This window comes from Gallinula chloropus, assembly GCF_964237585.1.
Source record: "Gallinula chloropus genome assembly, chromosome: 13".
NCBI classification, from domain to species: Eukaryota; Metazoa; Chordata; class Aves; order Gruiformes; family Rallidae; genus Gallinula; species Gallinula chloropus.
In genome coordinates, this window is record NC_140098.1 from 7,582,517 (window position 1) to 7,610,251 (window position 27,735).

General features: G+C 41.3%; 1 protein-coding gene across 1 annotated transcript; it reads right to left on the reverse strand.

Moving 5' to 3' along the window:
• Positions 1-369: 369 nt before the first annotated feature.
• Positions 370-21,272, reverse strand: SIAH1 (siah E3 ubiquitin protein ligase 1). Its single transcript, XM_084270145.1, has 2 exons — positions 21,040-21,272; positions 370-2,286 (listed from the first exon to the last, which is right to left on the reverse strand). The coding sequence occupies exon 2, from the start codon at positions 2,282-2,284 to the stop codon at positions 1,436-1,438; it is 849 nt and encodes a 282-aa protein (XP_084126271.1). The 5' UTR covers positions 2,285-2,286; positions 21,040-21,272; the 3' UTR covers positions 370-1,435.
• Positions 21,273-27,735: the final 6,463 nt, after the last annotated feature.

Sequence of the window (27,735 nt, forward strand, 5' to 3'; positions counted from 1 at the left end):
CATAAAGCCAAATATCCTCAAAAAGCCTTTATGGCTGGTGCATCATACCTGTAAGAGAGTACGTGCGTTGTCACGTGTATCATGGCACTGGAATGACATACAGAAACCAGTTCAAGAACTGGGGAGCTAGGATCTGGGCTAGTGCTATAAAGCAGAGTTTTAGGACCTTTTTGAAAGTTAAAAAGGGAATTCAGGATGCTTAGCATTCAATAGTTGGGGTGGTGCTTGCCCAGGCATTGGAAGGAGTATTTTGTCCTGTCCTAAAGGGATAGTTCTAGGAACAACCAAAAGGCGTGAAGACAAGAAGCTGAGGAAGAATATCAACGTGTCAAACTTTGAGCTAAAGCAAAGAGCAAAGTTGGGTTTTTTAATTTGCCAGGTATTCTTTTAATGACAAATATAAAAAGACTGAAAACATCTCATTCTGACTGCCTTTTTTTTTTTTAAACAAATGGTCTGTTTTTATAGTTACAAATACTGTGTAAGACAATACCTTCTTTGTACTGCAAAACCAACAAATACAAGGGTGCAATCAAGTTTCTAAGCATCTCTAAACTTGAAACGTGAATTATTTCTTTTAATTCGGAAAATTCTTAGTAATTGTTCATTTTTTGTTAGAAGGTAACTCAAAGTACAACAACATCTAGACCTGTTTTTAAAGGAGCTTTCTTTCCTGATACATCTTTGAACATAACTACTCCTTTTGCGATCAGTACATTCACAAAATAGCTCAATTAAGAACAGTATCACCAATGAATTGACTACTGGAAAGAGACAAAATTTACCAAACATACAGAAATATAAGTTTTACCATAGCCATAACGCATATCAAAAGATGACACCGGTAATTAATTTTAAAAAGATACAAAAAAGAGAAAAACCTGAATTACAGAAAAGAAAGTCATATTTATTTAATGAAAAACTAGAAGTTAATAAAAATTAGCAAATACACAAAAAATATACACAAACAGCAGCAATACTATGTAGTGACTTACAAAGGGGTAGGTGGAGGGAGAGGAGGGGAAGCAGCGGCCAGAGACCAGACCACTCAACATGGCTTGTCAGTCAAAGGGGAGAGGAAAAAAACACAAAAACACGAAACAGTATCCTTTTCAACAGTACAATCAATCTACAAACAAGTTTTTAGAATTATTTTACAACATTTCCTGTAGAATCAATTCTTAATACAAAAGATGCCCATTTTGGGTGTATATATATTTTCAGTGGTTTACTGTTGACTTATTTTAAATATATTAGTGTTACTACATGCAACTGCTTCCTGTAATTTAACAGCCTTTCCTTTTATTTACCTTCATATATGTCTACCCTCCATCTACCAAATAATTTGTCTGACAGTCAAAGATGGTTACCCTAGTTTCTGCTAAATTAAATGCAACTGTTTTAAACACTGGCCTGAAGAGGTTTGATTGCCATTTCAGCACATGGATATAGTTACGTTGATGCCTAAATTGCCATTTTCTGCAAAGAGCTGTGCAATGCTGGTGTCAAAGACTAGACAGTCACTATTCATAATGGCTGTTGCAATTCCCTCATGAATAGACCGAGGAGTCGCTTCCCAAGTCAATCGCCGCCTGTGCCCATTTAACTCCAGTCGATATGCAAAGTTTTCCGCTTGCTTGCGTGTTCCTATCAGCTGTACAATTGCAAAGAACTGCTGGTGACCATCATATTTTTCCTGCTTCTCCAACACTAACATGAAATGAAAGCCAAAACAGGACTGCATCATAACCCAGTCAACAGCACCAGGAAGATTAATGTCTGTAGCAAGGAATACTATATCTTCTCCCTGAAGTGTTGTAATTGACTTGTGTTGATGCATCAGATGTGGCATTACAGCATCCAGAGAACCTTGCCATTTACATGAAGCACCGGGACATGGACAGGAATAAGGCCTAAACTCACACAGCTCCTCGTGGTCTGCTTTTTCTGTGTGTGGCAAAGTTATCTCGCATCCAGAAGAGGCATATTTACATGGGAATAGTACGGAATTGGCAACTTTCTCCATAGCCAGGTTACGAATGGAGCCCAGAGGGCCTCGGCAGGTTGGACAGCACGTAAGCTTGGGGCGACAGTTGCTACAAACAAGATGGCCACTCTGACACTGAAGAATTGGTGGCAGCACATAGTCAAAACACACAGGACACTCAAAGAGGCTAGCCAAGTCATTATTGGAAGCTGTAGTGCCTGTCAGTGCAGGCACCCTCTGTGATGGCGTGCACTTTGAAGTACCTGTAGGTAGTGCTGTGGCAGTCTGACGGCTCATTTCTGTAAGAGAAGAGAAAAAACAATCAGCATCTAAACACATTTCCTTTCCCTCTATACACTATTTCTTGGCTTGCAAAGAAGCTTCTAATGAAAATAAATACAGATGAAACAGAAATAACCACGTAAGGCAAACTGTGCATATGTTACACGTGAAGTAACTGATGTGCTGTACACAATACAGACACTTGTATGTCGTGAAGAAGTGAAGAAGTTCTGCTAATTACTCTGAAGTGGAATTTACCAACTGGAAGCTGCAAAGGCAGAGTGGAACTGAAATCCTCAAAGAAGTTTGTTTTGTTTATTTTTAGACTTGCCTTTGTGAAATACTCCACCCAGCTCACTTGTGGGTAACAACTACAAGCACTATGGAACAATTCTAAGTCCGAATTTTAAATTGCTGTCTTTTAGTGAAATAAATGGTGCAAGCCATTTTTAATGGAAAACCCCCGAACTTCTGGATAGGTCCTTTTCAATAATCATGTTTACTGTGCCATTTTTTTTTCAAAAAATGCAAAGCAGCAGCAAAGGAAGACATAGCTAAGATGATCACTACACTGCTTTTTTCCCCAGCACAGGATAGTGATTCTTCAATTTCATCACTCTGTTGCCAAGCCTTGTAATAGCTTGTAAAGCACATTGCTGCTTCAGCTTCCCAAACTCAACCAGTTGTGCAAACACATGAAAAGACAACCAATGCAATTATTTTCCTGAGTTTACCAACTAAGACAAGGAACTCAAAAGATTTGAGGATTAATTTTAACACATGAGTATTCAAATACTCCTACTAACTTGAAAAGGCACTGCTGATCAGTTTTACATTCAGTGGAGTTTACACTGAAGTTCTATTCTTTCCAATGTGCCCAGACAAAAGTTAACAGCTGTCTGACCAGACAGCTCAATCCAGCATTAACAGATGTGGTACAAGTACCACATTCCTTAACACGCTGTGGATGCTACACTTTGTCCTGCACCCCCTCACACCTCCACCCTGTGCAGGAAATTACTAGTCCTGACAGAGAAAATAAACACTCCGTTTTGAAACGTGAAGGCAAGTTAAGTAAAACGCTACCCAAAACTGGCTTCCGTTACACAGTAAGATTCTCAACCCCTCTAAGTGCTTCTCTGCAAGCACAGCAGCTCTGTATCAGTCACATATGCCCAAAGCTCTCAAAATACACCTCATCTTTAATCTCCTTGCTATTTATTTGCCATGGGAATATTAGGCAATAGGCAAGCTTCCCATATTTAGCATCACTTCACCCACAAACTTACTCATACTTGGACTGGATACCTCAAAGCAGCATACTGTGCATGCTTTTGCAACACAGACACTGTTCAGGGCAGAAAGCAAGGGAACAAAGAGATTCCAACATGCAAAATAACTTCTCCCTTGACATTCAAAAAGTAATCATAAAAAATTCCAAATTCTTCTACAGAAGCACTTCTCCTCAGTCCTGAGCCAGGAAAACATGGGTGTCTAATACTCAATATTCAGCCACTGATTTTACAAGTCTCATGTGCCAAATAAGAGCTTTATAGATATAATAACCAGTTCTCATCACTGGGGTGAGGGGTGGGGTGAACCAAAACCATGCAGTGGTTTTCAATGCTGAACCTTAACTGAAACCATAGAGATATGACAGGAATGTTTCTACCTTTTGGCCTTATTTCCCTACTATAAGGCATTCCAGCTCAGATGAAAAGTTTAAGGTATCTGTGACAAATCAAATACACGTTCTGGGGAAGCGATGCCACACCAGCTTGTTGTGAGTGGATTCAAATGATGAAGCCTCTGCAACAACTGAGTGCTGCTGCTATTTTTCCCAACACCCGTAGGTGGGAGGATCGTGATGGCAGACTGCAGTTCTGTGCTCTAGAACAAACTACGCAGAGAATAATTGTACATGGGAGAATAAATTCTGATCACGTTGTTCGCCTGAGTTCAGACATCACATGCATGTTCTTATGCAAAGTTCTACAACGTGTCCCTAAATACTGCAAACACACCCTTCAGAACAGTTCGTGTGCGCTTCATCTTACCTGAACCTCTATGTCCTGAGATCCAGGGATCCCCTGTAACCCACAGATAACACTGGTGAAAACCACTGCGTTAGACCAGTTCCCTAGGCAGTCTGACGAGCTGGGTAACTCTGGTTTCTTTAATTACACCTCTCGGTGCCCATTCCACAGTTAAATTAAGCAACCGACAAAATCTGCAGCAGCCCTTACGCACAGATGTACTTCCCACGTAGGCTTCCTGAGCCACGGAAGTACTGGAGAGAAGGAGCGCACAGCCCTGGTTTGTCATCAGTTCTGTATGCCACCTTCCTTCACACACACTTTCCACAACCAAGGGGCATCCAAATGAGCAGGGGATGAAAATGAGCAGGAATCTGCGAACCAGACCACTGAGATGAGCATTCAAGGAAGAAACTGGATAAAGCTATAAACTGTAATTTACCAAGCCTAAACCTGCCCAAAGCCTATGTTTTCATCGCTCTTGTTAATATAAAGACGAATAACACATCATGATGGAAAAGCCAGAGGAGTTAATTTCTCATAGCTATCTTAAAACTACGAGTTAATCACAAGTAGAAGCATTAATAATGTATTACAATTTAACCCTCTGAACTGCCAAAACCAGACAAACAACGTAAAAAACAACTACAGAACAGAAATAAATTTTAAACATATTTTTAGTTAAAAAGCCAAAACTTACTACAAGTAAATACTCCTGTTGGCAATGTTGTTATTATCTTTATTCCCAGACGCTGGGAATAAGTGTCTAAGCAACAGTGCCAAACTCAGGTACATTAGGTGTCACCTTCAAACGCTCCAGTTCTTACATCACAATTTTTTCAAAAGTTGTACCAATTTGAAAGAGTGTGAGCAACAGGAAGAGTGAGAAGGGGAAAAGTATTTTAAGATTTCCTAGTTTCAAGACCAAGAAAGACTCGGCCCTCGATGACATCAGAAGGCACCGACCCGGTGATGAAACTGCTCTCAACACCAACCCGGGGAAGGGTGAAATACAGACTAGACTATCAAGATCTCCCGATGGACACGATTTCGCCAGCGTACGACACTGCGCAGAACGCCATTCAAGAGTCACTACCTTTCCCCTTGCCGGTTTTACCTCCCGGCAAGCACGCACACAACGCTCCTCTGCACGAATACAGAAAGCTGGAGGCAGATCTCCCCGTCATGGGGAGCGAAGGAGCTCATTGCGGTTCCGCGCAGAAGAGACGGGCTGCGGGGAGCGGCCCCGCCCGGGCAGCCCGGAGGCGGCGGTGCGGCCGGGGGGCGCGGGCCGGGCGGCGCCCCCAGCGAACGCCCCCGCGATCCCCAGCGGGACCCCGCGCCGTTCCGCGCGTCGCAGTTACCGCTTCGGGCCCGACCCCCCCCATTTACGGCCGCGCACTCTCCGCGTCCGCCGGCCACATCCGCGCTCCGGCCCGGCGCCCCAAAATGGTTCCCCAAACTTCCCCCTCCGCGCGGCGCCGGGCCGGCCCGGCTCCTCCCCGCCGGCGCTACCCCGCGGCCGGCCAGCGGCTGAGGCGGCGCGGCCGAGCCATTGGCTGCCCCGGGCTGGGGCCCCGCTCCCGGCCCGCCGCACGCCCCGCCCCGCCGCTGCCCCGGGGGCGCGCAAGGGAGGGCGCGGCGGCCCCGCTCGGGCGCGGCGCGGGCGGCCATCGGCACTCCGGGGGCGGGCACGGCCAGGAACCGGCCCCTTCCACCGACGGCCCCTCTCCCCCGGAACAGCCGCCCCCAGCAGCGCGCCCCGGCCTCGAACACCGCACCGCCTCCATTTCCCGCTCGCGCACCGCGGAGCCGCGAGGAGCGGCGGCTGTCGGCGCATCTCCCTGAGCAACTGGTCTTAAAAGCTGTCCTCGGACACATGAATTTCACTCCTGTTCTTGCTATTTCAATGCCCAAGTTCGCATTTTCCACAGTGGATCTACACAGTACCCACTCATCCCGAATTCCCTCATCCACATAAAGACCAACAGCCTCGGGACACCGCGACGTATCTGACTGTCCACAGGGACTGTTAAAAATTAGAGCAGCCTAAGGAGAGAGGAGCCGGCAACAAACAAAACGCTTGCATGGGGAGCACGCTGGGCTCAGAAAGCTCAGGCACTGCGGAACGCTGATGTAACGATGCTAAGACAAGTTTCGGTGGAGGCAACAGAAAAGCACACTGTGATAAACTGTGTCTGTCGCATAAAAAGTAAGTCTGTGCACCCCAGTACAGAAAGTTACCTTTAAAAATACTTTCTTGCTATCTGAAATTAACATCCTGTTCCAGGAAGCTTGCATCAGCACCACAGCACGTGCAAATAATGCCCAATCACTATTAACAAAAACTACCAACTGGACACAAGGTGTGCTTCAGGTTCCTCCCATAACGCAATACACAGCGTCCCTACCAGGGAAGGGTCCTGAAAGCTTTCAAGTAAACCAGAAAAGCTGAAGAAAACCAGCACCAAAATGACTTTCAAGAAACTAAAAGCATGTTCTGAAGTGTCTGCAACAAGCCCTACATTTTCTTTCCAGCAGCAAAGCCGCTGCCCCCAAAACAAACCCAGGAGCCCTGTGAGGTTTGCTAATGCCCAGCGGTCCTTGCTACGCTGGGATACAATGTACAATTACCCCAGGTAGGTAAAAAAAAACACACTGAGAATGGGAAGACACAACCAATCCACTGTTTTAAACACTCAGCTGAAGTGCTGACAGTGGCAGTTTCAAGAGAAGTTCTAAAATTATGTACCTCACGCCACAGAATTAACAACAGTGTAGAGGAACAGAGTGATTTCCCCCCCCCCCCCCCAGCTTCTCAGCTTTCACATCTCCTGCATTTCACTAAAATACAGAGCACCTTCAATAAATTCAAGTTAATGCCACTCACTTCTCCAAAATCACTCATATCAAATAGATTAGACTTCAGTTTAACATTTTATTTGCTTCTGAGAGGCTAAGTATTAGTACATATGGGGTTTTTCTTTTGGGGTGGAACCCCCTGAAAAGCCCCCCAAAAATTTCTGTATGGTTATGGTTGGTCACCTTAATGGCTGGAAGGGAAGTGACAAACCTCATTATATAATGCTGAAGAGTGATTCAAGGTCAGAAAAAACCAGCCTTATCATAAATGTCTATCTGATGCAATAAGTCTTTTTTCAATCACATTTCAGAACTGAGTTCAGAGACCTCCATTCAAAATCTATGAATTCTTAATGCATTACAGCAATCAACAAAGTAACAAAATCTTTCAACTTTTTCAACTGTACAATCATATTTAAGAATGAGATTTTTAAATAAAAAACCAATAATGTTAAAAAACAATACTCTGTTACAGAGAACTAGAAACAAGAATATTTCATGACGGTGTTTGAAGTTCTAAAAAACACAGATTACTTTTTAAAGATGTGATATAAGCCAAAGAACATCAAAATTCAAACACTAAATGAACTGTTAAAAATCCTCATTGACCGGATGTACATAAGATACATAAAGATTATCCAATATTGTCAGATATTTTCATAATTCCATGTTGATAAACTGCCATAAAATATATGATAAAATATTATAAACAATTGAAAAGATGAGGGAGTCACCAATTTGTCTATATTGGCATAAGGACGGTTTCATGAATGTGCCAGAAGCGTGTGTATATTTAGAAACAAGAGCAGTGGGTGTGTGCACACACATACACAAGTACACTCAAAGTACATCATCCCATGCCCAAGGAACCGCGTTACTGATACAGAAATCCCAAGTGAATAACATCTTGAGAATGAAGGTAATTAACAAGCACACTTTGCTCCAATTTAAAAAGGGACACCAGTGTATTTTAAGTAGGGAACTTTTTGAAGTAGCATTAGGTTAATTTTATATTAAAAAGTCTTAGGAGACCCTATTTTTGTACCACAGCTGGTCTATTATGCAGGACAGCACCTATAGTACTAGAGAAAAGCCAGCTTTTCAACAACATGAGCTTGCCATTTCTGGAAATAATTTTCCAAGGAAACTACCTTTCCTCTGTCCCCTCTTACACTCATAATCATCAATGGACAGCAAAACAGAAGGGGAAAAGAAAAAGCATAGGTAGTTCTGCACCAATACGCAGAAGAACTTCATGGTGAGGGTGACAGAGCACTGGAATAGGCTGCCCAGGGGGGCTGTGGAGTCTCCTTCTCTGGAGATTTTTACGACCTGTCTGAATGCCTACCTGTGCAACCTGTCCTAGGAAACCTGCTTTGGCAGGGGGGTTGGACTCAATCTCTGGAATCCACAGATTGATCCTTGGGGTCCCTTCCAACCGTACAATTCTGTGACTCTGTGAATCTGTTTCAGCAGGGTCTAGTGAAAATATCATGTATCTTGCCCTCACCACCACCAAACCCGTGCCACAGCATTCAAATATCTTTAACGTGAAGTGTATTATGCACTAATGTCTTGGACAACAGCTCATGAATGGTATAAAAAACTAGCATATCTTAATTTCTATCTAAATTTTGAAAGACATTTTAGGGCCCAAGGTTTTCCCATTTTGAAGTCTATCAATTTTTCTCTCAGCTCTTGGGAGATGTTAGATCACTAAACCCTGGCACAGTTAGTATCAAATGCATGTTTGCTCCTGCACATCTGACACTGGACACAGGAACGTACATAGAATCATAGACTGGTCTGGGTTGGAAGGGACCCCAAGGATCACAGACCTCCAACCCCCTGCCACAGGCAGGGCCACCAACCTCCAGGCCTGGAGCTACACAAAGTTGCCCAGGCCCCATCGGATCTGGCTTCCAGGAATGGGGCATCCACCACTTCTCTGGGCAGCCTGTTCCAGCCCCTCACCAATTTCTCTGTAAAAAACTTCCCCCTAATATCTTATTTAAAATTTCCCTCCTTTAGCTTCAATCCATTCCCCCTTGTCCTGCCATTATCTACCCTTTGAGAAAGTCGGTTGCTCTCCTGTTTCTCTGCTCCCTTCAGGTACTGGAAGGTTGCAATGAGGTCCCCCCACAGCCTTCTCTTCTCTAGCTCAGCTCCCCCTGCCTCTCTTTGCAGGGGAGGTGCTCCAGCCCTCTAAGCATCTTCATGGCTCCTCTGAAACCTCTCCAGCAGTTCCACATCTTCCTTATGTTGGGGCCCTCAGATCTGCACACATCCCTGCTTATAATACACAGCCTCTATACATTCTGGCCTACTTCAAAACTTCCAGAAGTACAGTACATGACAGAAGTTATTAATCAACTACATAACACTTTGAGTTTGATTAATGAACTTTTTTCAATGCTTCCAAACACTGCTTTCTTTAGTGCCCTTAACTATATGCTATTTGTTACTTCAGACACCTCAGGGCTTCTTTTTTCCTGCAGACCAAAAGCCAGACCTATCCAATGTAACAGAGTATTTTAAAACAACACAAAGTTTTACAAAACTGAGGCAAGCCTCAGGATTATTTCATTTCCCAAAACGCCATCTGTCCATCTCTTCTTCATACAAAATTACAACAACATTTACTACCTTGTAGTGACCCAGCCTGTCTGAAATTTCAGGTAGATTTTTTTTTCCTGCACCTCAAGACACTCCCTACCAACCCCTCTTCCCAATCATCAGGAAAGGAAATCCCAAAGGATTCATGTAATCACAGATTTGGTCATCTTCATGGCTACCTCTGCAGTGAACCACCAGACATTAATGCTCAATGTTTCTGATGCTATCGTACATGTTCTGCTGTACACAATATATGATCACCAATTGAGTCATTGCTAGTGGGCAATCCAGATCTCCAAATTCAACACAAACTACGTGGCAGACGCAGATACAAACAGCACTATGCAAACACAAACAGTATTATTAAGACCATCAAATGATAGTGACCCGTTTCCAAGCCACACAAAACCCTGAGCCTGGGCTGGTGCTATTTGACTTCTGCTACATCACTGTCATTGACTATTTTCTCCTGCCTGCTTGTGCCAGAATATCAAACATCAACTCAGAAGGTGTTTTTTTTTTTTCTAGCTAGCAAAGATTTTCTTTCCAACAGCTTTATAATTTAAAATTCAGAAGAAGCAGTTTTGTATAGAAAATATACAACAAGCCAAGCACCATATTCACAAGCAACTACTACCATGACTATAAGGCTCATTTTTAGATGCAACAGAAAACTTAACTTTAAACAGTCAATAACCCATACTCTAGCCAATCAGAATTTTCCATATCCTAGAGAATCAAGATCCAAGTTAGCATGGACTCCAGTCTTGCAAAGACAGACAAATTTAAGAGCAAAGTTCACAGCAAAAATGACTGACAACCCTCCAAATTTCACTCCAGAACAAAAACTAGAAATGTCTGATCAATAGCAAAACCCCAAGTTTGGAACACTCGCTCTGTACTATACAATCAGAGAACAACCCATTTTTCATGTCTTGCAATTATACTAGATAAGAAAACAGGCTTCTTAGTCAATCCAGACCCTCCACATATTATAAAATAAACTAGGATGTTTACCTCCCCCCATCTTTTGAGCTCAAAGGCAGAGGAAGCAGGACAAAGTAGCAGCTAGGGGAACTACAAAGGAAACTATACTAAAACAATTTATCAAATGCTACCACTAGAAAAAAAAAAAGCAATACCTTAATCAAACTGGTATAAGCAACAATGACAAAAATTTATATTAGACATATTATCAATATGCATATATTGATTCTGTAATAAAAGAAAGCTAAGCTGCAAACTAGGTAGCGTAAACACTTCTTGTTTATATATAAACAAAAATAGAGATAAAAAGAATAATTCTTTAGACACAAATGAAAATTAAACACTTGCATTAAAAAGATCACGAACCACTCCCAAATTGACCATATTTTTCCTTTTTAAAGACAAGAAAATAACTTATCTCACTGACACTGCCAATTCCACCTCCTACAAAGGTGAGAAGAGGGCAATACAGAGATACTGCTCCAAGGTGTGTACTGCACACTCTTGGACCGCACTTCAGGCTGTGCTGTGACAAAAGGCTTCTCGTTTCTCTGTTCACTACCTTGGTATCCTCCTGTGCTAACATCAGCAGTCAATCAATGGCCACAGCCTTCCACGATACAGGATACCTGAACTTCTAGTATGCCTACACATGGAACCTACAGCATGATATACTATGGTATGAGCTCAAAACAGTATCTATCCCCACACCAGCCTCCTCAGATACCAAACTGAACATGCCTTTCCACAGCCTGACACAGTTTGAGCACCCTACAGCTACTCGAGGCAAAACAGAAGTACAGGTTTCAACATAAAGACGGCAGAAACCACAGAATCCAACAACATAAAACAAGCTTCTCATGAAAGCACAGACAACTCCACACAGATAGTAAATAACAGGGAAAGCAGTTTTTATTTTATTTTTAGTAATATCCAATTTGCTTTCACTGTGCACACAGCACACTGAACTGAGCTGCCTCACAATCACCTTCCGACAATAATTCAGTGCAGTAATTTCTGTGAAGACAGGTAGACAGTTTCCTCCTAAAAACTTCCAGACAGAGCATGTTGCAATAAAAAGTAAGGCAGGCATTCAAGGAGGATCAGCTTCAAAGGGAATTATTAACAGCCCCACAAAAATCCAAGTTATTTTTCATGCTGCAACTTACACTACTATTCGGCATTATCTAAAGCAGGAAGCACTTAATTCTGTTCTACAAGATAGCATAGATGGGCTCTGTATGCAATTACACTCTATCAGTTCAATAAATAAATAGCAAACCAACAAAAAACCCTCTGTAAAAGTTAATCCTCCTACCGAGTGTGACAATTTGAGGGCTGTGTTTCTTTCCTCAGTCTGATTTTGCAAAAACTGTATTCTTGACTGTATACTGTAATTGCCACTCAATATTGCATCACCATTCCTGTGTCTGTGGCAGACACAGGCAAGAGGGTGTGGCATGAAGTGCCTACCTTAATTCAGTAAGGCTAAACTAAAAGAAGTACCTGTACTTTGATGCATCTTCACATACAAAGTCTTTATGCGATAACTATTCCAATTCAAATCGAAGACCTATTTTATGCTCAGTATTTTCCTGCATAACTAAATAGTACTGGAGAACAGACCATCAAAAACCAGACCTGATCAAGGACCTGGCCTATAAAAGAGACTGATCATGACACAGAAAGCCGCACTGTAGGAGGAGTCAGGCCAGGATTAGAGACATTGATCTCTCCACCCTGTGCACTGCCTAGGTTAATAAACACTTCCATCTGAAATAATAATCTATTCTTGCAATCCTTACTTTGTTCTGTATTCCTGTATGCAGCCCTAATGAAAGTGGAACGTTGTGAAGCCAGCATGTTGGAGGGCAAACATAGGAAGGGCTTGGAGAACTGACATACTGACTCCAGAGTACAGATTTTGGTGTCCCAAGGAATATCAAAGGTGAAATCTACACATATGTACATCTTGCATCACAGATTAGTGACACTGAAGCTTTTTAACTCATCATAAATAACTAATTTTTCAGAACTCTAGTACTAATCTGCAAGGAATCTCTAACAACTCTGAAGAAGAGTTTTTACAAGTTTTTTTTTGTTTGGTTTAAATCCTAGAATGTTATGAGTTGGAAGGGACCTTGAAAGGTCATCTAGTCCAACCCCCTGTCAGAGCAGGATCACCTAGACTAAATCACACAGGAAATCCAGATATTTTATCTGCAGAAGCAAGAACATTAAGAATGACAGCTAAAGATATTGTCTTTATTGTATCTCCCACACACAACACAAAGAAAGTAAAATGTACAACATTTTATATGCAAAGGATCAAGACCATATTTTTTAAAATGGGCATTTCTACATTTTGGAAGTAAAATTTTCCTGCTCTGGATATGTAATTCAAAAGGAAAGCTATGGATAGGACACAGGCTTTTGTATTTTGCTGATAGGCTGTAGGTAAAAAATAAAAGATCACTAAAATTATCTACATGGCAACACATATAAGACCTTAATAAAAGAAGCACAAAAACATAGTGGCATTTTCCCATTTCTGATGGTTCCAAACTTTTCAGTACTTAATTTCTTTAAACTTCCAACTTCTACATGCCTTGTGTTTCTAGCAACCATTCTTTGAAGAATGTTGAATGTGCCTCCATTAAAACCAATAGTTCACCTAACTGATTTAAGTATTCCTTGCTCAGCAGCTCAGAATCAACTGTTTCCGCAGTAATGCTGCACAAGGTTTCAACTGTCACCATTTAAAAATCTTTTTTCTAAATCATTATTGCAATGTTAGTGAAATTCTTACACTGGGCCACTGACAAGTCTACCATGGTCACACTCCCGCACAGAGCAACAGCTCTGGGGCTTTATCTCACAAATAAGAGCACTCTTCCAGTAAGTATTATCCACCCAAGGCACAGCAAACAGAAACGGGTTGAACTGCTGACTCCACAGACCACCATGTTACATGAAAAGACTGAGCATTCCTTTAAACAAAAAAAAAAACCCCAAAGACGAAAGAAAGAAAAAAAAAAAGAAAAAAAGAAAAAAGGATTAGTGGTGCTCGAGCAGTAGTCTGTGGCATGGGAGGCCCGGGTGTAGTTCCTGCTCTGTCACAAGTTTCTGAGTCACTACAGGCAAGTACTTCCCTGTCTCTTACAGGTTTTAAAATACCATTAAATAGCTGCAAGTATCAGACATGAATGCAGAAGGGAGTGAATTAACTTGATAAGGATACTAAATCAATTCTGTAGACCCTATTCAAACTTACTTCCAGTTAGTAATAACAAGACAACATTATACATTAAGTAACACTGTGTTAAATTATTTAAAATTTTGGTTTTTTACAGTCAGCAACAGTCAAACTTCAGTCACTACTCACTTTCCAACTCCTGCTCCCATATGGAGCTCCCTTCCATTCATTCAGTATTTTGTATAGCAAAGAGACAAATTAGGGAGACATTAGTGATGCCCTTCTCATGAATTCTATTGCATCTAATCAGAAGGACACCTTCTGAGCCATCAAGTCCATACTGACATTTATGGAAAGCAAAAAAAAGTAATTTTTTTTAGCAGGATCCTTGTATTACAAAAAAAAAAATAATAATCCCTTAGCTTCTTTTGTAAAGATCCAACTATCCAGCTTCTGAAGTGACTCAAATTCCACAGAAAAAGAGCTCTCAGGCAAAGAGCATTACATGTTCTTTTACTGCCATTAAATTCTGATTAGGTATATCTTAAATACTAAATAAATGCACTTGCTGTTTCACTTTTTTGTATTGCTTGGGAAATGCTTCATGGCATACAAAATTAAAATTCAACTATAATCATTCTGAAGTCAGGTCTAAGTCTGTATCAGAAAATAAAACACAAGATATTATAAATGGTTTGGAAATTATAGGAGTAGATTAGTATTTCTGCTATTTCATGATCTCTTTATCAGCACCTTCCAAATTCAATACCTATGACTATGTTATTCTCTGCAAAATAGTGTCCCTCTTCTATTATGTAGTTAAAGCTGGAGTCTGTGGTCGCAGTGCTGAATCTCAAACATTAAATACTAACACTGATTCACTATCTAGAGCCTAACTGCAAACTCAGTACTTTCTAGCCTTTTTCTTTTACAGGAGTGTTACAAAATATTAGAAGAGCAAGTATTCAAAAGTTAGGAAATAATTAATACAAAGTTTCACGGGCAACCTTAAGTCTTCTTCCTCACATGAATATTAAACAAGAGCCTTCATGAAATAATCTTTTCCCACACACACTCAACTCCTTCAACAGATGAGCATCCATATATCCAGGGAAGAATTATGACTGTACAAAGAACAACAACTTTTCCTTAAATGGAACCTGTTCTTAAAATAGGGCTGTTTAGGGCAGCAGCTGGTTTTAACATGCATAGAAGCTCTCTTAAAAAATACTGTTTTACAGGTGCTGTTCTAGAATAACGTCTGCCTCAATTTCTATTATGGAATGCGTAGGTTTTATTTGTAAAATTTCCTTTCTGATGATTATATTTGACCTAGCACACAGCCAGACCAAAATTTTATATAACACCATCAACATCTGCCAGCCAAATTATTCCCTAGTCACACCTGTGCAACCAGTCTTCAAACTGCATCCTTTACATACTTGTGTAAGCACATAGGTATCGGCCATGTAGAGACAAACCCAACACAAATTAGCTCTCAACTGCACTGATAACCTTCGAACACAAAAAAGGGGAAAAAATTCCTGTGAGGGAAAGTCACTTTGCTACTCTAACAATTATATGTATATATATATATATTGCACATTTATATGTGCATACATATTTGAAAATAAACAGCCAATCAGAAATCAAGACATTAGCTGAGCAGAGCATTTTCACAGCTCCTACAAGACAACGACAACAGATGTACATTAGGAGGAAAGGAACAAGACTTAAAAGCTCATCTATGGGTCAAAAGTGAACAAGAATACACGAATTTAAAAAGTAGCTGTAGATAAACATGAGAAGTTTATTGTGTACACCTTAAAGTGGGGTTATGTATGTGTCAATACACAAATGCACATCAGAATACATTTCAAACATGATTTCCAAAACATTATGTAATTTAAGACTATTACAATATCTTGTCACAAGATCATAGTAAAATCCAGGGTCCTACGTCTGGTCAAAAAAACAATAGGTGCTAGAGATGCTTAAAAAAAAAAAAAAATCAGAGTCCATTTTCAGAGATTTGAGCACAGGATTAAGGTCTTGGTTCTAAGCTGATAAATGACTATAACTCAATGTATCTTTCAAAGAGAAAAGCAGCAACATTACACGTTCTAAACGTTCTTAAATATTTTAATAGCACTTTTAAGAACAGTTCAGTAACAGTATTTCTTAAAAGAAGAAAAATGGTGTGTCTGTAGCACAGAGAACAATCCACCAGACCCAGGTTCCATGACTCCAGGAACACACACAGTATGTCAGAGTCCAATGCCACCATCTCTACAACAAACAAAAGCAAGCTGCCACCAGAAGGATCGATTGTGCTGCCAGCCTTTCACCCATTGGTTTTCTTTCTCTTAAAGGTATTCAGCAAGATCAGTCTTGCACAACTACATGAGTGCTTAGGCTGACACACAGGGAAGACACCAAAAACAAAGTGGCAAGGGAGGGTGAGACCACCCTTTCTTAGCTGTGAGCCTGCTCTTAACCCCAATCTGAAGTACACCCACAACAACAGCAGGTAACATCTCCTGTACACGCACCGTCTCTTAGGTTACCATGCAGCAAGCTACTCGGGGAAACGAACCAGATAGTAATAACCCATTCCTTGCAGACAACTTGGGACTAAAACTGGCCCGTTTCACGTTCACACTGGTTACAGCAACACTGCAAGTAATCACTGGCAGCCTGAACAGGAATTGTCTTTAGCTACTGCAGAACTGTACCTTGAACATGCTACAGCTTCTACAGTGCTACATTATTTCTTCTTTCCTAACACTCAACTATCAACACATTTTAGAACTAGTTCTTTTAGGAAAATCATAGGAAAAACCTAGCTTTTAAAACCCACAACTAGCACCTACATCACATTTCAGCATACAGCAACATGTGCTTCCAAAACAGAACTTAGAAACCCAGTATTTCAGTTGTCAAATACAGAAGAAATAGAACCTCCCCTCCTGAAATATCAGTAACAGAACAACAGAGATAAGAGATAAGCCTTTTAACACACCTAGATTTCTAAGATCTAGAACCAGCTCTAACATTTCTATGCAAAGGAATTTATTTTCAAGCTTTCCGTCCCCTAATTTAATACAAATTTCTTTTAAACTAGTCCAGTTAAAACTTTTTCAACCTTTGACAATCTGTGTGTTAGCAAAATTTAACTACACTTTTCCTTCACATACAGTATTCTTTTGACACATTTAATGTGAACATGTATTTGAAAATAACATTTTAAGAAGTGTGGCATTGTAAATGCTCCTCCTTGACAGCATTAAAAAACCCTCCAAAAACGAAAACCCAAACACAAACACTGAAAAGCCACTGTGGTCTTTCACCAAAAACTAATTGAATTTTTGCTCCATTTAGCACTATATGCAAGAACTGTAGGGAAGAACTTCAAAATATTAATTTAAAGATTTCATGCCACATGAATGAAAGTTCAAAAAACTGCTCTTTCACTTGAAAGGTGCTGATGACTAACCCAAGCAGCACAAGTTATCACTATACTCTCCGTGTCTTTCTTCATGTCTCAGCAAGGTTATCGAAAGATACAAATCTGTTTCTAGATAAGGCAAACAAAAAAGGAAATGGGGAACAACCACTGTCTGTAGATGAGTTTACTGTGCTCTTAAAATCAATTTCCCTGCAGAAAAATATCCAGGGTTTTTTTTTTCTAAATGCATTTCCAGATGTTAAAGGACAAATACTATCTTCACAACTCAGTATTTTACTTCCCCACTGTAAACACAACCAACCTCAGCTTCCATATTCAGATCTACAAAGAGAAACAAGTCAAAATCAGAAGCACACCATTTGGTTAACTGTAATTATCTAGCACTTTATCTGATTAAAGTACTGTAGAATTAGTAACCAAATCTCCCATTATTCCTGTGAAAACACAAAGACTCACTATTTCATAGATGAACTCAAACAGGCAGATATTTAAAACAGTTGTTCTGGGCATTACAGAAACATCATACATAGTCTGGATTAGAGCGAGAAAATATGTACACATATGAAGTGTGGCATTAATGCTCCATTAATACTCTTAGGATTTATCTCCTTTGTTTACCTAGTATGGCTAACAATTAAACACACTATAGCATGGTATAAAACAACCCTAAGTCAGTGACTCGGGAGGATTTTTGTTACATGCAAGTACTAACTCCTGTATCCTGCAGTACATACTATGGTAACAACACAGTACTTACATGCATCTCCATTTCTAATGGAGACATGTTGTGACACTGTAGACAGAAAACATACACCAAAACTGCATTTTTATCATGATGTTGTATGTTTAAGACATGAACAGTACATACACTTTGGGGGGGGAAGAATAAATTGCCTACAATAAATTTCCTTATTAATGAAACACCACTTTATTAAGAAAACAGTATGCCTCTACCTGTCCTGTTTTTCTGTTAGAAAAGGGATATCTTTCACTGCTTTCTTTTAATCACAACCCACTTTCACTTTACTAATGATGATTTTCCTTCAAAAAACAAAGGAACAAAAAATCCACCCAACAGTAAAAATTATTTCCTGCCTCTACACTGTTCACGATGTTTAGGGCTGTAAACTCCAGCACCAAGATCCTAAATTTTAGGCCCTAAGATATGTTTGACATGTACTAGAGCTTGCCAGAGTCCTTACTTCACTGCTACTGTTCTCTGCAGCAGGTTGCACCAACCAGGGATGCAGGTAACTACAGTCAGCAGCTAGAAACATCATTTTCATTTTGGCTTTCTGCAGACTGGAAACATACATCACAACTGCAGAACTGAGTTCCTTATGTGTGTCCAGAATTTCAGATACTATTGATTTACCTTGACTGTTCTGGTTCAGCTTAGCTCCTGAAAATGAGACAACCATTAAAGCAAAACATACGCTGATAATCTACTTGGGAAAGCTCAGTCCAACTTTTAAAGCTAACAGTTACAAGACTACAAATGCTATTACAAGCAGAAAAATAAAGCCAAGGTATTCTAACCTAATTTTTAAGAACATCATGTTTCTCATAGGAGTTGCATGTAGTTTACCAGAATGTTTTGTGTGAAGATCAGTGGTCATAAAACTGTCCTACTTTGTCTGACTTTTCAGACTAGAGAGAGTTGCTTCTTAGATGAACCTGCTCATGCTCCCCGCTTTCGTGCATTAGAGACGTGTCTTAGACATGTGATTAGTACCTCTTTCTCAATTTACACTAAGCAGACAGCAGCAACTATACTCAAACTTAAGTACAGAAAGTACTCATGTTATTTAAAATACGTACTTTCCTTAGTTCACACCTACTTAGCTGGAGCCACTAAATTTCTGAGCTAACTCTACTAGTACTGTAGCATTCAAACCTTACAAACAGAAATTAACAACAGACAAGATATTTTGTCATGATGTGCAATTTCAACACAGAAATGCTCATCTCATTGGCTTCAGAATTCTTGGGTACAACAGAATTCTTGGGTCCTAAAACCATATCACCAATGAATGGCATGATTATCCTCATGCTTTCCTGTATAATTTTTCACTGCTGTGAAAAATACTATTTAAGGACATTGGTTTCCATTGAGGTTAAGACAATTACAAATTTCTAACACTCAAATTTTACATCAATGTTACAACACAGAACAAATGATAAATATAGAACTAGATGAAAACAAACAAAAAGTGGTTGTTTCCTGCAACATATGACTAATCCAGAGATCCACATTTTATCCTAAAAGCCTCTGTACTACTCTACCTGTATTCCAATACCCCAAACCTCTTGCAAGACCAGCCTGAGTAACTCAGAGTGGAAAAGAGTCTCTTCCATTCTTCCTTCCCTCTGGAATGCACTGTGCTAGCATCAGAGTTCAGAAGGGAGATAAACAGGGAATTGAAACTATGTCCCATGCATGGAATATCCCATGTCCTTTACGACCTAGTCCAACATCCAGCATGCACTCCTCTAACATGTTAAACAAATTAAGTCACTTTATTACATTTGTAGTGTATAAGTAAACTGCTTATTACAGTAGTATTCACCCAGACAGACTGGTGAGAGAATACAGGCAAAATATGGTACGTTTACAGTCACAAGTGAAACGTGAGTTTATAAGGAAACTACCATCAGAAAAGAAACTCTGTTCTTTTCCTGAAGACATACTTAGGTTACTTTGCCTTTCACTAAAAACGCTATCGTTTCCTGTCCTTTTCAAAACCGTGGAGAAGGGGAAAGACCGGAAGATCTCCAGCCTTTTAATTTCGAAGGGGAAGCCGTCGGATGAGTAAGAATCTCGCCGGCTCTTTGCTCTCACCAGATTAAGAGAAGTGGGAGACGTTACCCGGGAAGGCGGCCGTCTGAGAGGGGAACCCAGCGGCCCATTTACTCCGGCAACCTGTTTCCCGCGGCGGCCGGGCCCTCCGGGACGCACGCAGAGAGGGGCGCCGCCGGGAGCCCAGAGCGGCAGGCCGCCCCCGCCTCCCCCCGCCGCCGCGGCCCAGCTGACCTTCTCCGCACCGCGACGGCAGCCGGCGCCGGGCCCCGCTCCGCTCCCGCGAGCACAAAGCGCGCCGCGCGGCGAGGCCGAGCCCACAAAGAGGCAGCCCCGCAACCCAGGCGGCGCAGGCCAGCGCGCGGCCGGCCTTCCGCAGCAGCCGGCCCGGGCCGCCGCCTCAGCCTGGCGCACAATAGCCCGGCAGAGAGGCTCGAAGTGCCCGGCGCCTCCTCCCTCTCCTCGTGTCGTGTCGTCGTCCCCCCCCCACCCTCCCCCGGGACCCGTGGGCCCCACCGGGGAGGAGAAGGGCCCTGCCGCGCCTCGTTCCCTCGGGCCCGGCTGCCTCAGCCCCCGTCGCGGGCGGCAGCGCGGGGCCCGGTCGCCAGCAGGAAACCGGCCGCCCGGGCTGCGCTTAGGCCGCGCCAGGGCCTCGTCCCGGCTCTCCTCCGCGGCCGCCGCGCCGGACCCGCGGCCTTCCGCAGGCGGACGCCCAGCACGGGGGCCGGGAGGGGAGAGGGCCCCAGCGGGCGAGCCGCTCTCGCCACTCCAAGGCCGCTCGGCCTCCCTCCGCGCCACGCTCACCTATGGGCGCTGGGCTGGGCGGGACCCCGCTGAGGCGGCCTGGCTCCCCCGATCGTGCGGGCTGCGGGGCGACTGGCTGCGCCGCTCTCGCCGAGACGCTCGGTGCCCGGCCCGACCGCCCGAACCGACCGCGCGCTCCCTCCCTTTCGCTGCCGGCCGAGGAGACACCGCCACGGGGGCGCGCCAGCTGCGGTGGAGCTCTCCTGCCTGCCAGGCGCGCTCCCGACGCGGGCAACCGGCGGCGCGCACGCGCACCCGGCAGCGGCGCGCGGACGGAGCTGCCCCGCTCCCGGCGCGGCGTGGGCCGGCGGCGCTGGGAACAAAGGCAGCTCCGCTCCTCTCCGGGTGGGCCCGGCGCGACTGGCGACCGGCTGCCAGTGGCATTCGGGCCCCTCCGTGCGTCCGGGGAGAGGCCGCCTCTTACCTGTACTGCTGCCGAGCCCCGCCAGGGTCGCCCGGCTCCCCCCGCGGCCCGGAAAGCGAGCGAACGAGCCCTGGCGACGCCGCGTCCTGAGGCAGGGAAGAGAACACAGGCCCGGCCTTCACCTTCCTGCGTGCCGCAGGTCGCGGCGGCGGCCCCCTCCAGGTGGACGGGAGCACTCCTGCGCTAAAAGCCAGTGGGTCGGCGTACCGGCATTTGCGCCGTCGAGGCCTCAAAGACCCAACTGGCGTCTGTCACAAGCACTGCCACTTCTATATTTAAAAACGAAAAAGCCTTCGAAAGCGGCCTTTCTTACAGAGGTCAGCAACGTCCAGCACAGGAGCACGGGGGTTTTAAGGGATTGCTACCAACCAATCCCTCCTCCAGTCCCTTCCTCTTAAGAGACTTTGTACAGTTCAAGTGAGGCCCCCGTCCAGCAACACCCTAAATACATACATAGCTTTCAGCATGTAAACTGGATGAAATTGATGTAATTACTTGGCGTGCTTACACGGGCTTTGTTGAGTAGGACCCTGTCCATCTACTGAAGCTATTCAGAGGTTTGCCAGAGGAAATTCACTATTTTCAGTAAAATATTTTAAAATACATATTTGCTATCTTATTTCTGTTTTCTTGGCTAGTTTAATTGGCTATCCAGATGGCTCTCTATATCCTCCTCATTCCTTTTGATGACCAGAAAGCACTTCTATCTGTATAACAGTCTTGTGCTGAATCTGCCAAGTCTATTCCTACTCAGAGATTTTGGGGATTAGTTTGAAGGCAATATCTCAAGTGTACGTCACCGTAGTGATGCTGAGCTGTATCTACCAAACTCACTGTTTAAGAATCCTCCCAAGTATAGATAATTATTTATTGTCAAACAATGGCAACTGTAGGAGTGCAACTTCTTTGGCACGTAGTTTTCCCCTGCACATCTTGTAGCTGTGCAGTGGTTTTTGAGTCTTTAAGTATTTATGAGGAATGATACACATGTCAACGACTGCCAGCCAATAGCCCATACTTAAGGAAATACATTATGATTAAGTATTATTTTTGTCCCAGATAAGAAGAACACATTCCCGAAGCAACGTTATCAATGTTAGAAACTTTTTCCCACCTTTTAGTACTGAGTAGAGCCAGTCACTTGATGCATTTTAAACGTATGGAAGTCTATTCAAGTAGTGAAAACTTCAGAAAAGGTAATCTCCTATAAAAGGAGGGAAAAGAAGGAAAAAAGCTTCTCTAGTAGTAGCAGATAGTATTTTCAGATAAGAGAACCAGAAAGCTTGACAGCTTCAGTTTCTGGTTTCTTACAAAGTACCTCTGTGGTGAAGGCTCTGCTCCTTCAAACACACACTTCTTGCTAAAAAAGACAAGTTGACAGAGTCCCAGAGTCCTGCATGAAATCAATGTGTTGCTAGTTGGTCAGTATTACTAAGCATTTGCCTTTCACTGAATACAAACTACTTCCTTGAGCAGTGAAAGTAATTAAGCCTAGTTTCTAATTGATTTTTCGCCTCACCTCACCACAGGAACCTCCCACTTAACTCCTATGTTCCTACTGACTTCACCTCTGAAATGCCTCCAGCTTGCCCACCGCTTAACCGTTTGCACCCCAGCATGCTCCCACCTGTAACTGACAGCTGCCCCAGAGGGAGCACCCAACGCAGCTGCTTCCCAAGCACCTGCATACACCCACTGCTCCATCTCCCAGGCCACATTTTCAAGCGTTCCAATTGGCCAACCAAAGAGCTCTCTTTTCCTTCCTTCTACCTACTATCTCTATGGAAGGGGGTATGATATCACTGTGGTTGATGAAGTTATATGTGTATGTAGACCTGTAGTGTATTGGTATTACTGTGTCTCCTTACTAGACAATAATGTCTAAGTCTTTGGTTTCATATTATAAATGCAATAAAATACACTTTTTATCTCCCCTAAACTTTAGGCAGTATTCTCATCCTTAAAAGTACTATTATTTCATATTCATTTAGTAAAAGGGATAAACTAGTTCACACTATTTATGTGAGCTGCTGTAACATTTCACAGAGTTCATATACATTATTATCATATACATAAGATTTTAAATGAAAAGTCATTATTGATATTTTAGATTTCTGTAAAGCACATTCTTTGTTTCAAGAATGAAGAGAGTATTAGCAGCACATGGCAGCATACTCTTGAGATGTAGAAATACGATTACCAATGGATAAACTGGATACTCAAATTTTTTGGCTGGATCTGGTTTCTTGGGCATAAACACTACTGCTGATCCTTCATAGTAACACTCGATCCTGGTAGCTAAGTGCCTATGTCCTAAGCAAAGCACCCAAACATAAACTCATTTCTAAGCTTGTCCTTAACAACACTGAAGCTAGCAAAATACATAAACTTAAGCGAACTTTCTACTTAGAGCATTTTAAAGTCTCAAAAAGTAATGAAGAAATAATTTTAGTATACTAGTCTAACTACTTTTAACATTTTCAGAACACACTTATTTTGAAATCTCTATAAAGTGCCTGAAGGTAATATAGTATGCTAATTACAAATTATTGATTACACAAGTTACAAAAGGGCATCTAAAATAATAATTCCTCAAAGTACTAAATACAGCATGGCTTTACAAGAAAAAGGCTACTGTTCATATGCAAAAGAAGAGCTATTTACAAAAATAAAAATAAAAATATTTACTTTTTCTAGCCAATTAATACTTTCCCCATACATATTAGCACTTTGGATGCATTGCTAATGGGGCTTTTATCATCCAGAGTTTCCCAATATCACAGAAAGGAAGATGATAAACTGTCAAAGCTTGTCTAAAACATCCAGAAGGGCCCTTAAAGGCAGTAATATTAAGATGGCAGATCAGTTGCTGATCTTTACCAATACCTTCATCCTTTTGTTAATTTCTATTTTTTTGCTGTGTAAGCTGCTAAAGAACTCTATTGCCAAACAGTTTATTTAGGGACTTTCTGACAGAGTTGAAAGAATAGCACAACTACTTAAAGCAGTTCATTAAAAATAATCTTATTGTTTTAGGTAAATATTGGTAGTGGTTTCATATCTTTGGATCACCCATTTTATATAGTAACAAAATTCTGAGCTAATGAGAACTCCTCAAGAAAGTGATTTTGGGATATAGTCAAGACCTTCGTATGTAAACTGTTGAACTAAACCTTGAGATTCTCTGAAACACCTGTGATATCCCACTCTTAACCTGAAAAGCCTCATACATATACAGGATTGCTGACTCCAGGAATTTTATTGGTAAATACTTTATACAACAAAAGGCTGGGGGATTTTTTCCTGAAATGCTATTTCTAACATCTGCAGCATTCAAGTGATTACCTCAAACTTGGTTTGCACTAAAAAAAAAAATAATAAAGAAAACCTCCAAAAGCAAAAGCTAAAGTTTTATAAGGCAAGAAACATAATCCAAAATTTAATCTTTAAAATAATAAATATTTCATTTTGAAACTAACGTTACATATAGACTGGTTGGATGCGATGATTCTGATGTACCAGTTAACTTCATTGGACATACTCAGAGAAACTAGATGTTATTTAGTCTATTATTTATTAGAGAACAGTTATGTACTACATTTTCAAACACTTAAAAGCCTGAAAAAAATGAGACTGATATTCTGTATTTAATAATTATGATAATTGACTAATTTATATTAGTTATTTTATAGAAAAACATTTTCCATTTTTGCTTGAACTTCACACATTTGCTTTATTTACCACTTATATCCTTCTTCAGGACTTAGAAGAAATTGAAATTGAAAGAAGAGGTAGAACACAGGTTTTATAGAGAGATTAGGAAGACAGAAAGATTTTTAGTTTAGCAATGGACACAGCATTAGGGAGACAAACAAAAAGATTATCTTTAAAGTGAAAAATGTACTATAATATTTTTTGAAGTTATTCTGGGCAGGAAGAGAGGCCTTGCTACCCATTAAATTACATAAGCATATTAATGTATATTACAGAAGCATTTTCAAAATTGGAGATTTTAGGCAATATCAAATCTACTAACTCTTCAGAAGTACTGTATAAGTTAATATAAGACTGGGGTTCTTCCCCAGTTTCATCCCTCCTGATAATAGCCAGCATCTTGACATTTCGTAGATGTCCTAGCATTCAGTAATCATAGGATTAGGTTGCACATGTTTTTTCTTTATGTAGCAGTTACTTTGAAAATACATTTTAATAATCTATCAACCAATTGTAAGCTATCTAGCAAATCTGATGGGTCATGGAGCTACTCAGAAATATTTATGAACAGCATTTTTCTAGACAGTTATTACCTTGCAGTTTTAGGAGAGAAGCAAGTGGCTATATGCCAGTGTGGGTGAAGTAATTAATCTAATTCTGTTTTAGAACGATAAGCTCTGATTTTCAAGAAAGTAGTACACTCTTAGCAACAGAAAGGGCCAAGACAAGCACTGTCTTCCTGAGGACCGGTATGAATCCAAGGAGAGGCTTAAGACCATCAAGTTATTTTGCAAGAATCTATAACAAGTCATTAGACAAAATGCAATTACAGTCAGCCCCAACCTGTTTTAGGTTCCAACTAACTAAATTTAAATTAATTTAAATATCTTGAATCATCCAGTTCTTACTGTGTAAATATGTGGGTTTCATTTAACTCCTTCCGAGTCAAAAATGAGCTGTGTAATTATATAACATTTTAAATGGTGTGACAGTGGAAAAATTCTTTGGACAATTTAGCATATGATACTATACAGAAATCAATTCATAACTACTTGGCAATTCAGTAGGTCAATTACAAGATGAAAAACTGATTTTAAAATAGTGTGAAACAGTTCTGAAATTTGCATGTCTGTAAGGCTGAACAAGGTGTGTTTGAAGGTTTTAATCTGGCAAGATTTTTGGTAGGTTATGCCTAGGTGGAACATGCCTTACACCATGACCTGAAGAACAATGTAACTGTACAGTAATAGGTAATTAGAAACAATATCAAGCAAGAAGTCATCCATCAAACAGTTGGAGTTTAAGTCAGAGATCGTCATCAGATCTGAAACAGTTTGATAGATAATCTGTATACACAAATAATTAGGTGTCAGCTAAAGCCTAAATGTTACATAAAAAGTTCTGAACCTAACTCACCATGTATTTACCTGAATACAGAAACAAACAACTAAGACTGTATGCTAACACCTGTAACTGGCACAAGTAAGCTAAGTTTCCCAAGAGATATACAAACATAGTCCCACACCAAGCACATTAGAGGTCGTTCCTATCTAAAGTCTTACAGTTTGTGTCTTATATTTCACCTATGATTCAGGCAAAGAGTCAATATTTTGAGCCTTCCTAAAAAATTTCAAATCAGGAGACCCCTATAGGATTTAGGTTCATGTTTGGCATAAGCCTATTCATTAAATAGTTGCCTTGAACATACTGGAGGGAAAAGGAGAGTGGCATCACCTTTCTTGCTTACAAGTTCCCTTTTTGCTTTTGTGAAGTACCTCTGACAGAAGCTGTTATTCAAGTTTTCTGATGAGAAAACACACACTAATGCCCATTTCTGTACTTTCAATCTCAGGGTACACGAGTAACACCTTGCTCAGATCCTGCCACGTCTACTAGTTCCTACTGTTCCAGCTCTCTCACTACACATGAATGTTTCATTGTTCCCCTGTTCAGCCTTTACTTATTGACTGTACCCAGGCCCGTGACTGAGCCCAGTCGTAAACATTTGCCAGAAAAAGAGCATTTTGAAAACACTTTCAAAGAAAATGGTCATGCTTCCACCCTTTTTTCATCCCTCTCTTCTTCCTCTAGCCATAGAAACAGGGACAAAAAGTCTCCTGGTTTTCATTTTCTGCATGAATCATTAAGAATGAGAGCACTACTGTGGGGAAGTTTGGACAACAAAGCAAGATTTGCATTCAGTTTTAAATGAAGGGTGATTGAGGAGTTTTCATTTTTCCTCTTGTTACTAATTTTTCAGCAGGGTTGTGGTGGTCACCAAGACATAAATGCAGCAAGACTGTACAACACATTAAGGGTCCACTATATTCACATTCCTATTTACATTTAAAATGCATTTTAAACTTATTATTGTCAACAGTCTTTTCACCAGAAATACATCAGCAAATCACGTACTGGCTAAATGTAATACCTTAAGTTAGGTGTTCTAGAAACAGGATGTTTATTATCAGGTATTCTTTGTCATGCAACATTCCTGTTCATTTTACTGGGAGTTAGTCTGAGCAGACACCACAGAGTGTAATGAGGATTACAAAATC

Coding starts and splice junctions, on each gene's coding strand:
- SIAH1 (XM_084270145.1), bottom strand. CDS start 2,284: ATGAGCCGTCAGACTGCCACAGCACTACCTACAGGTACTTCAAAGTGC.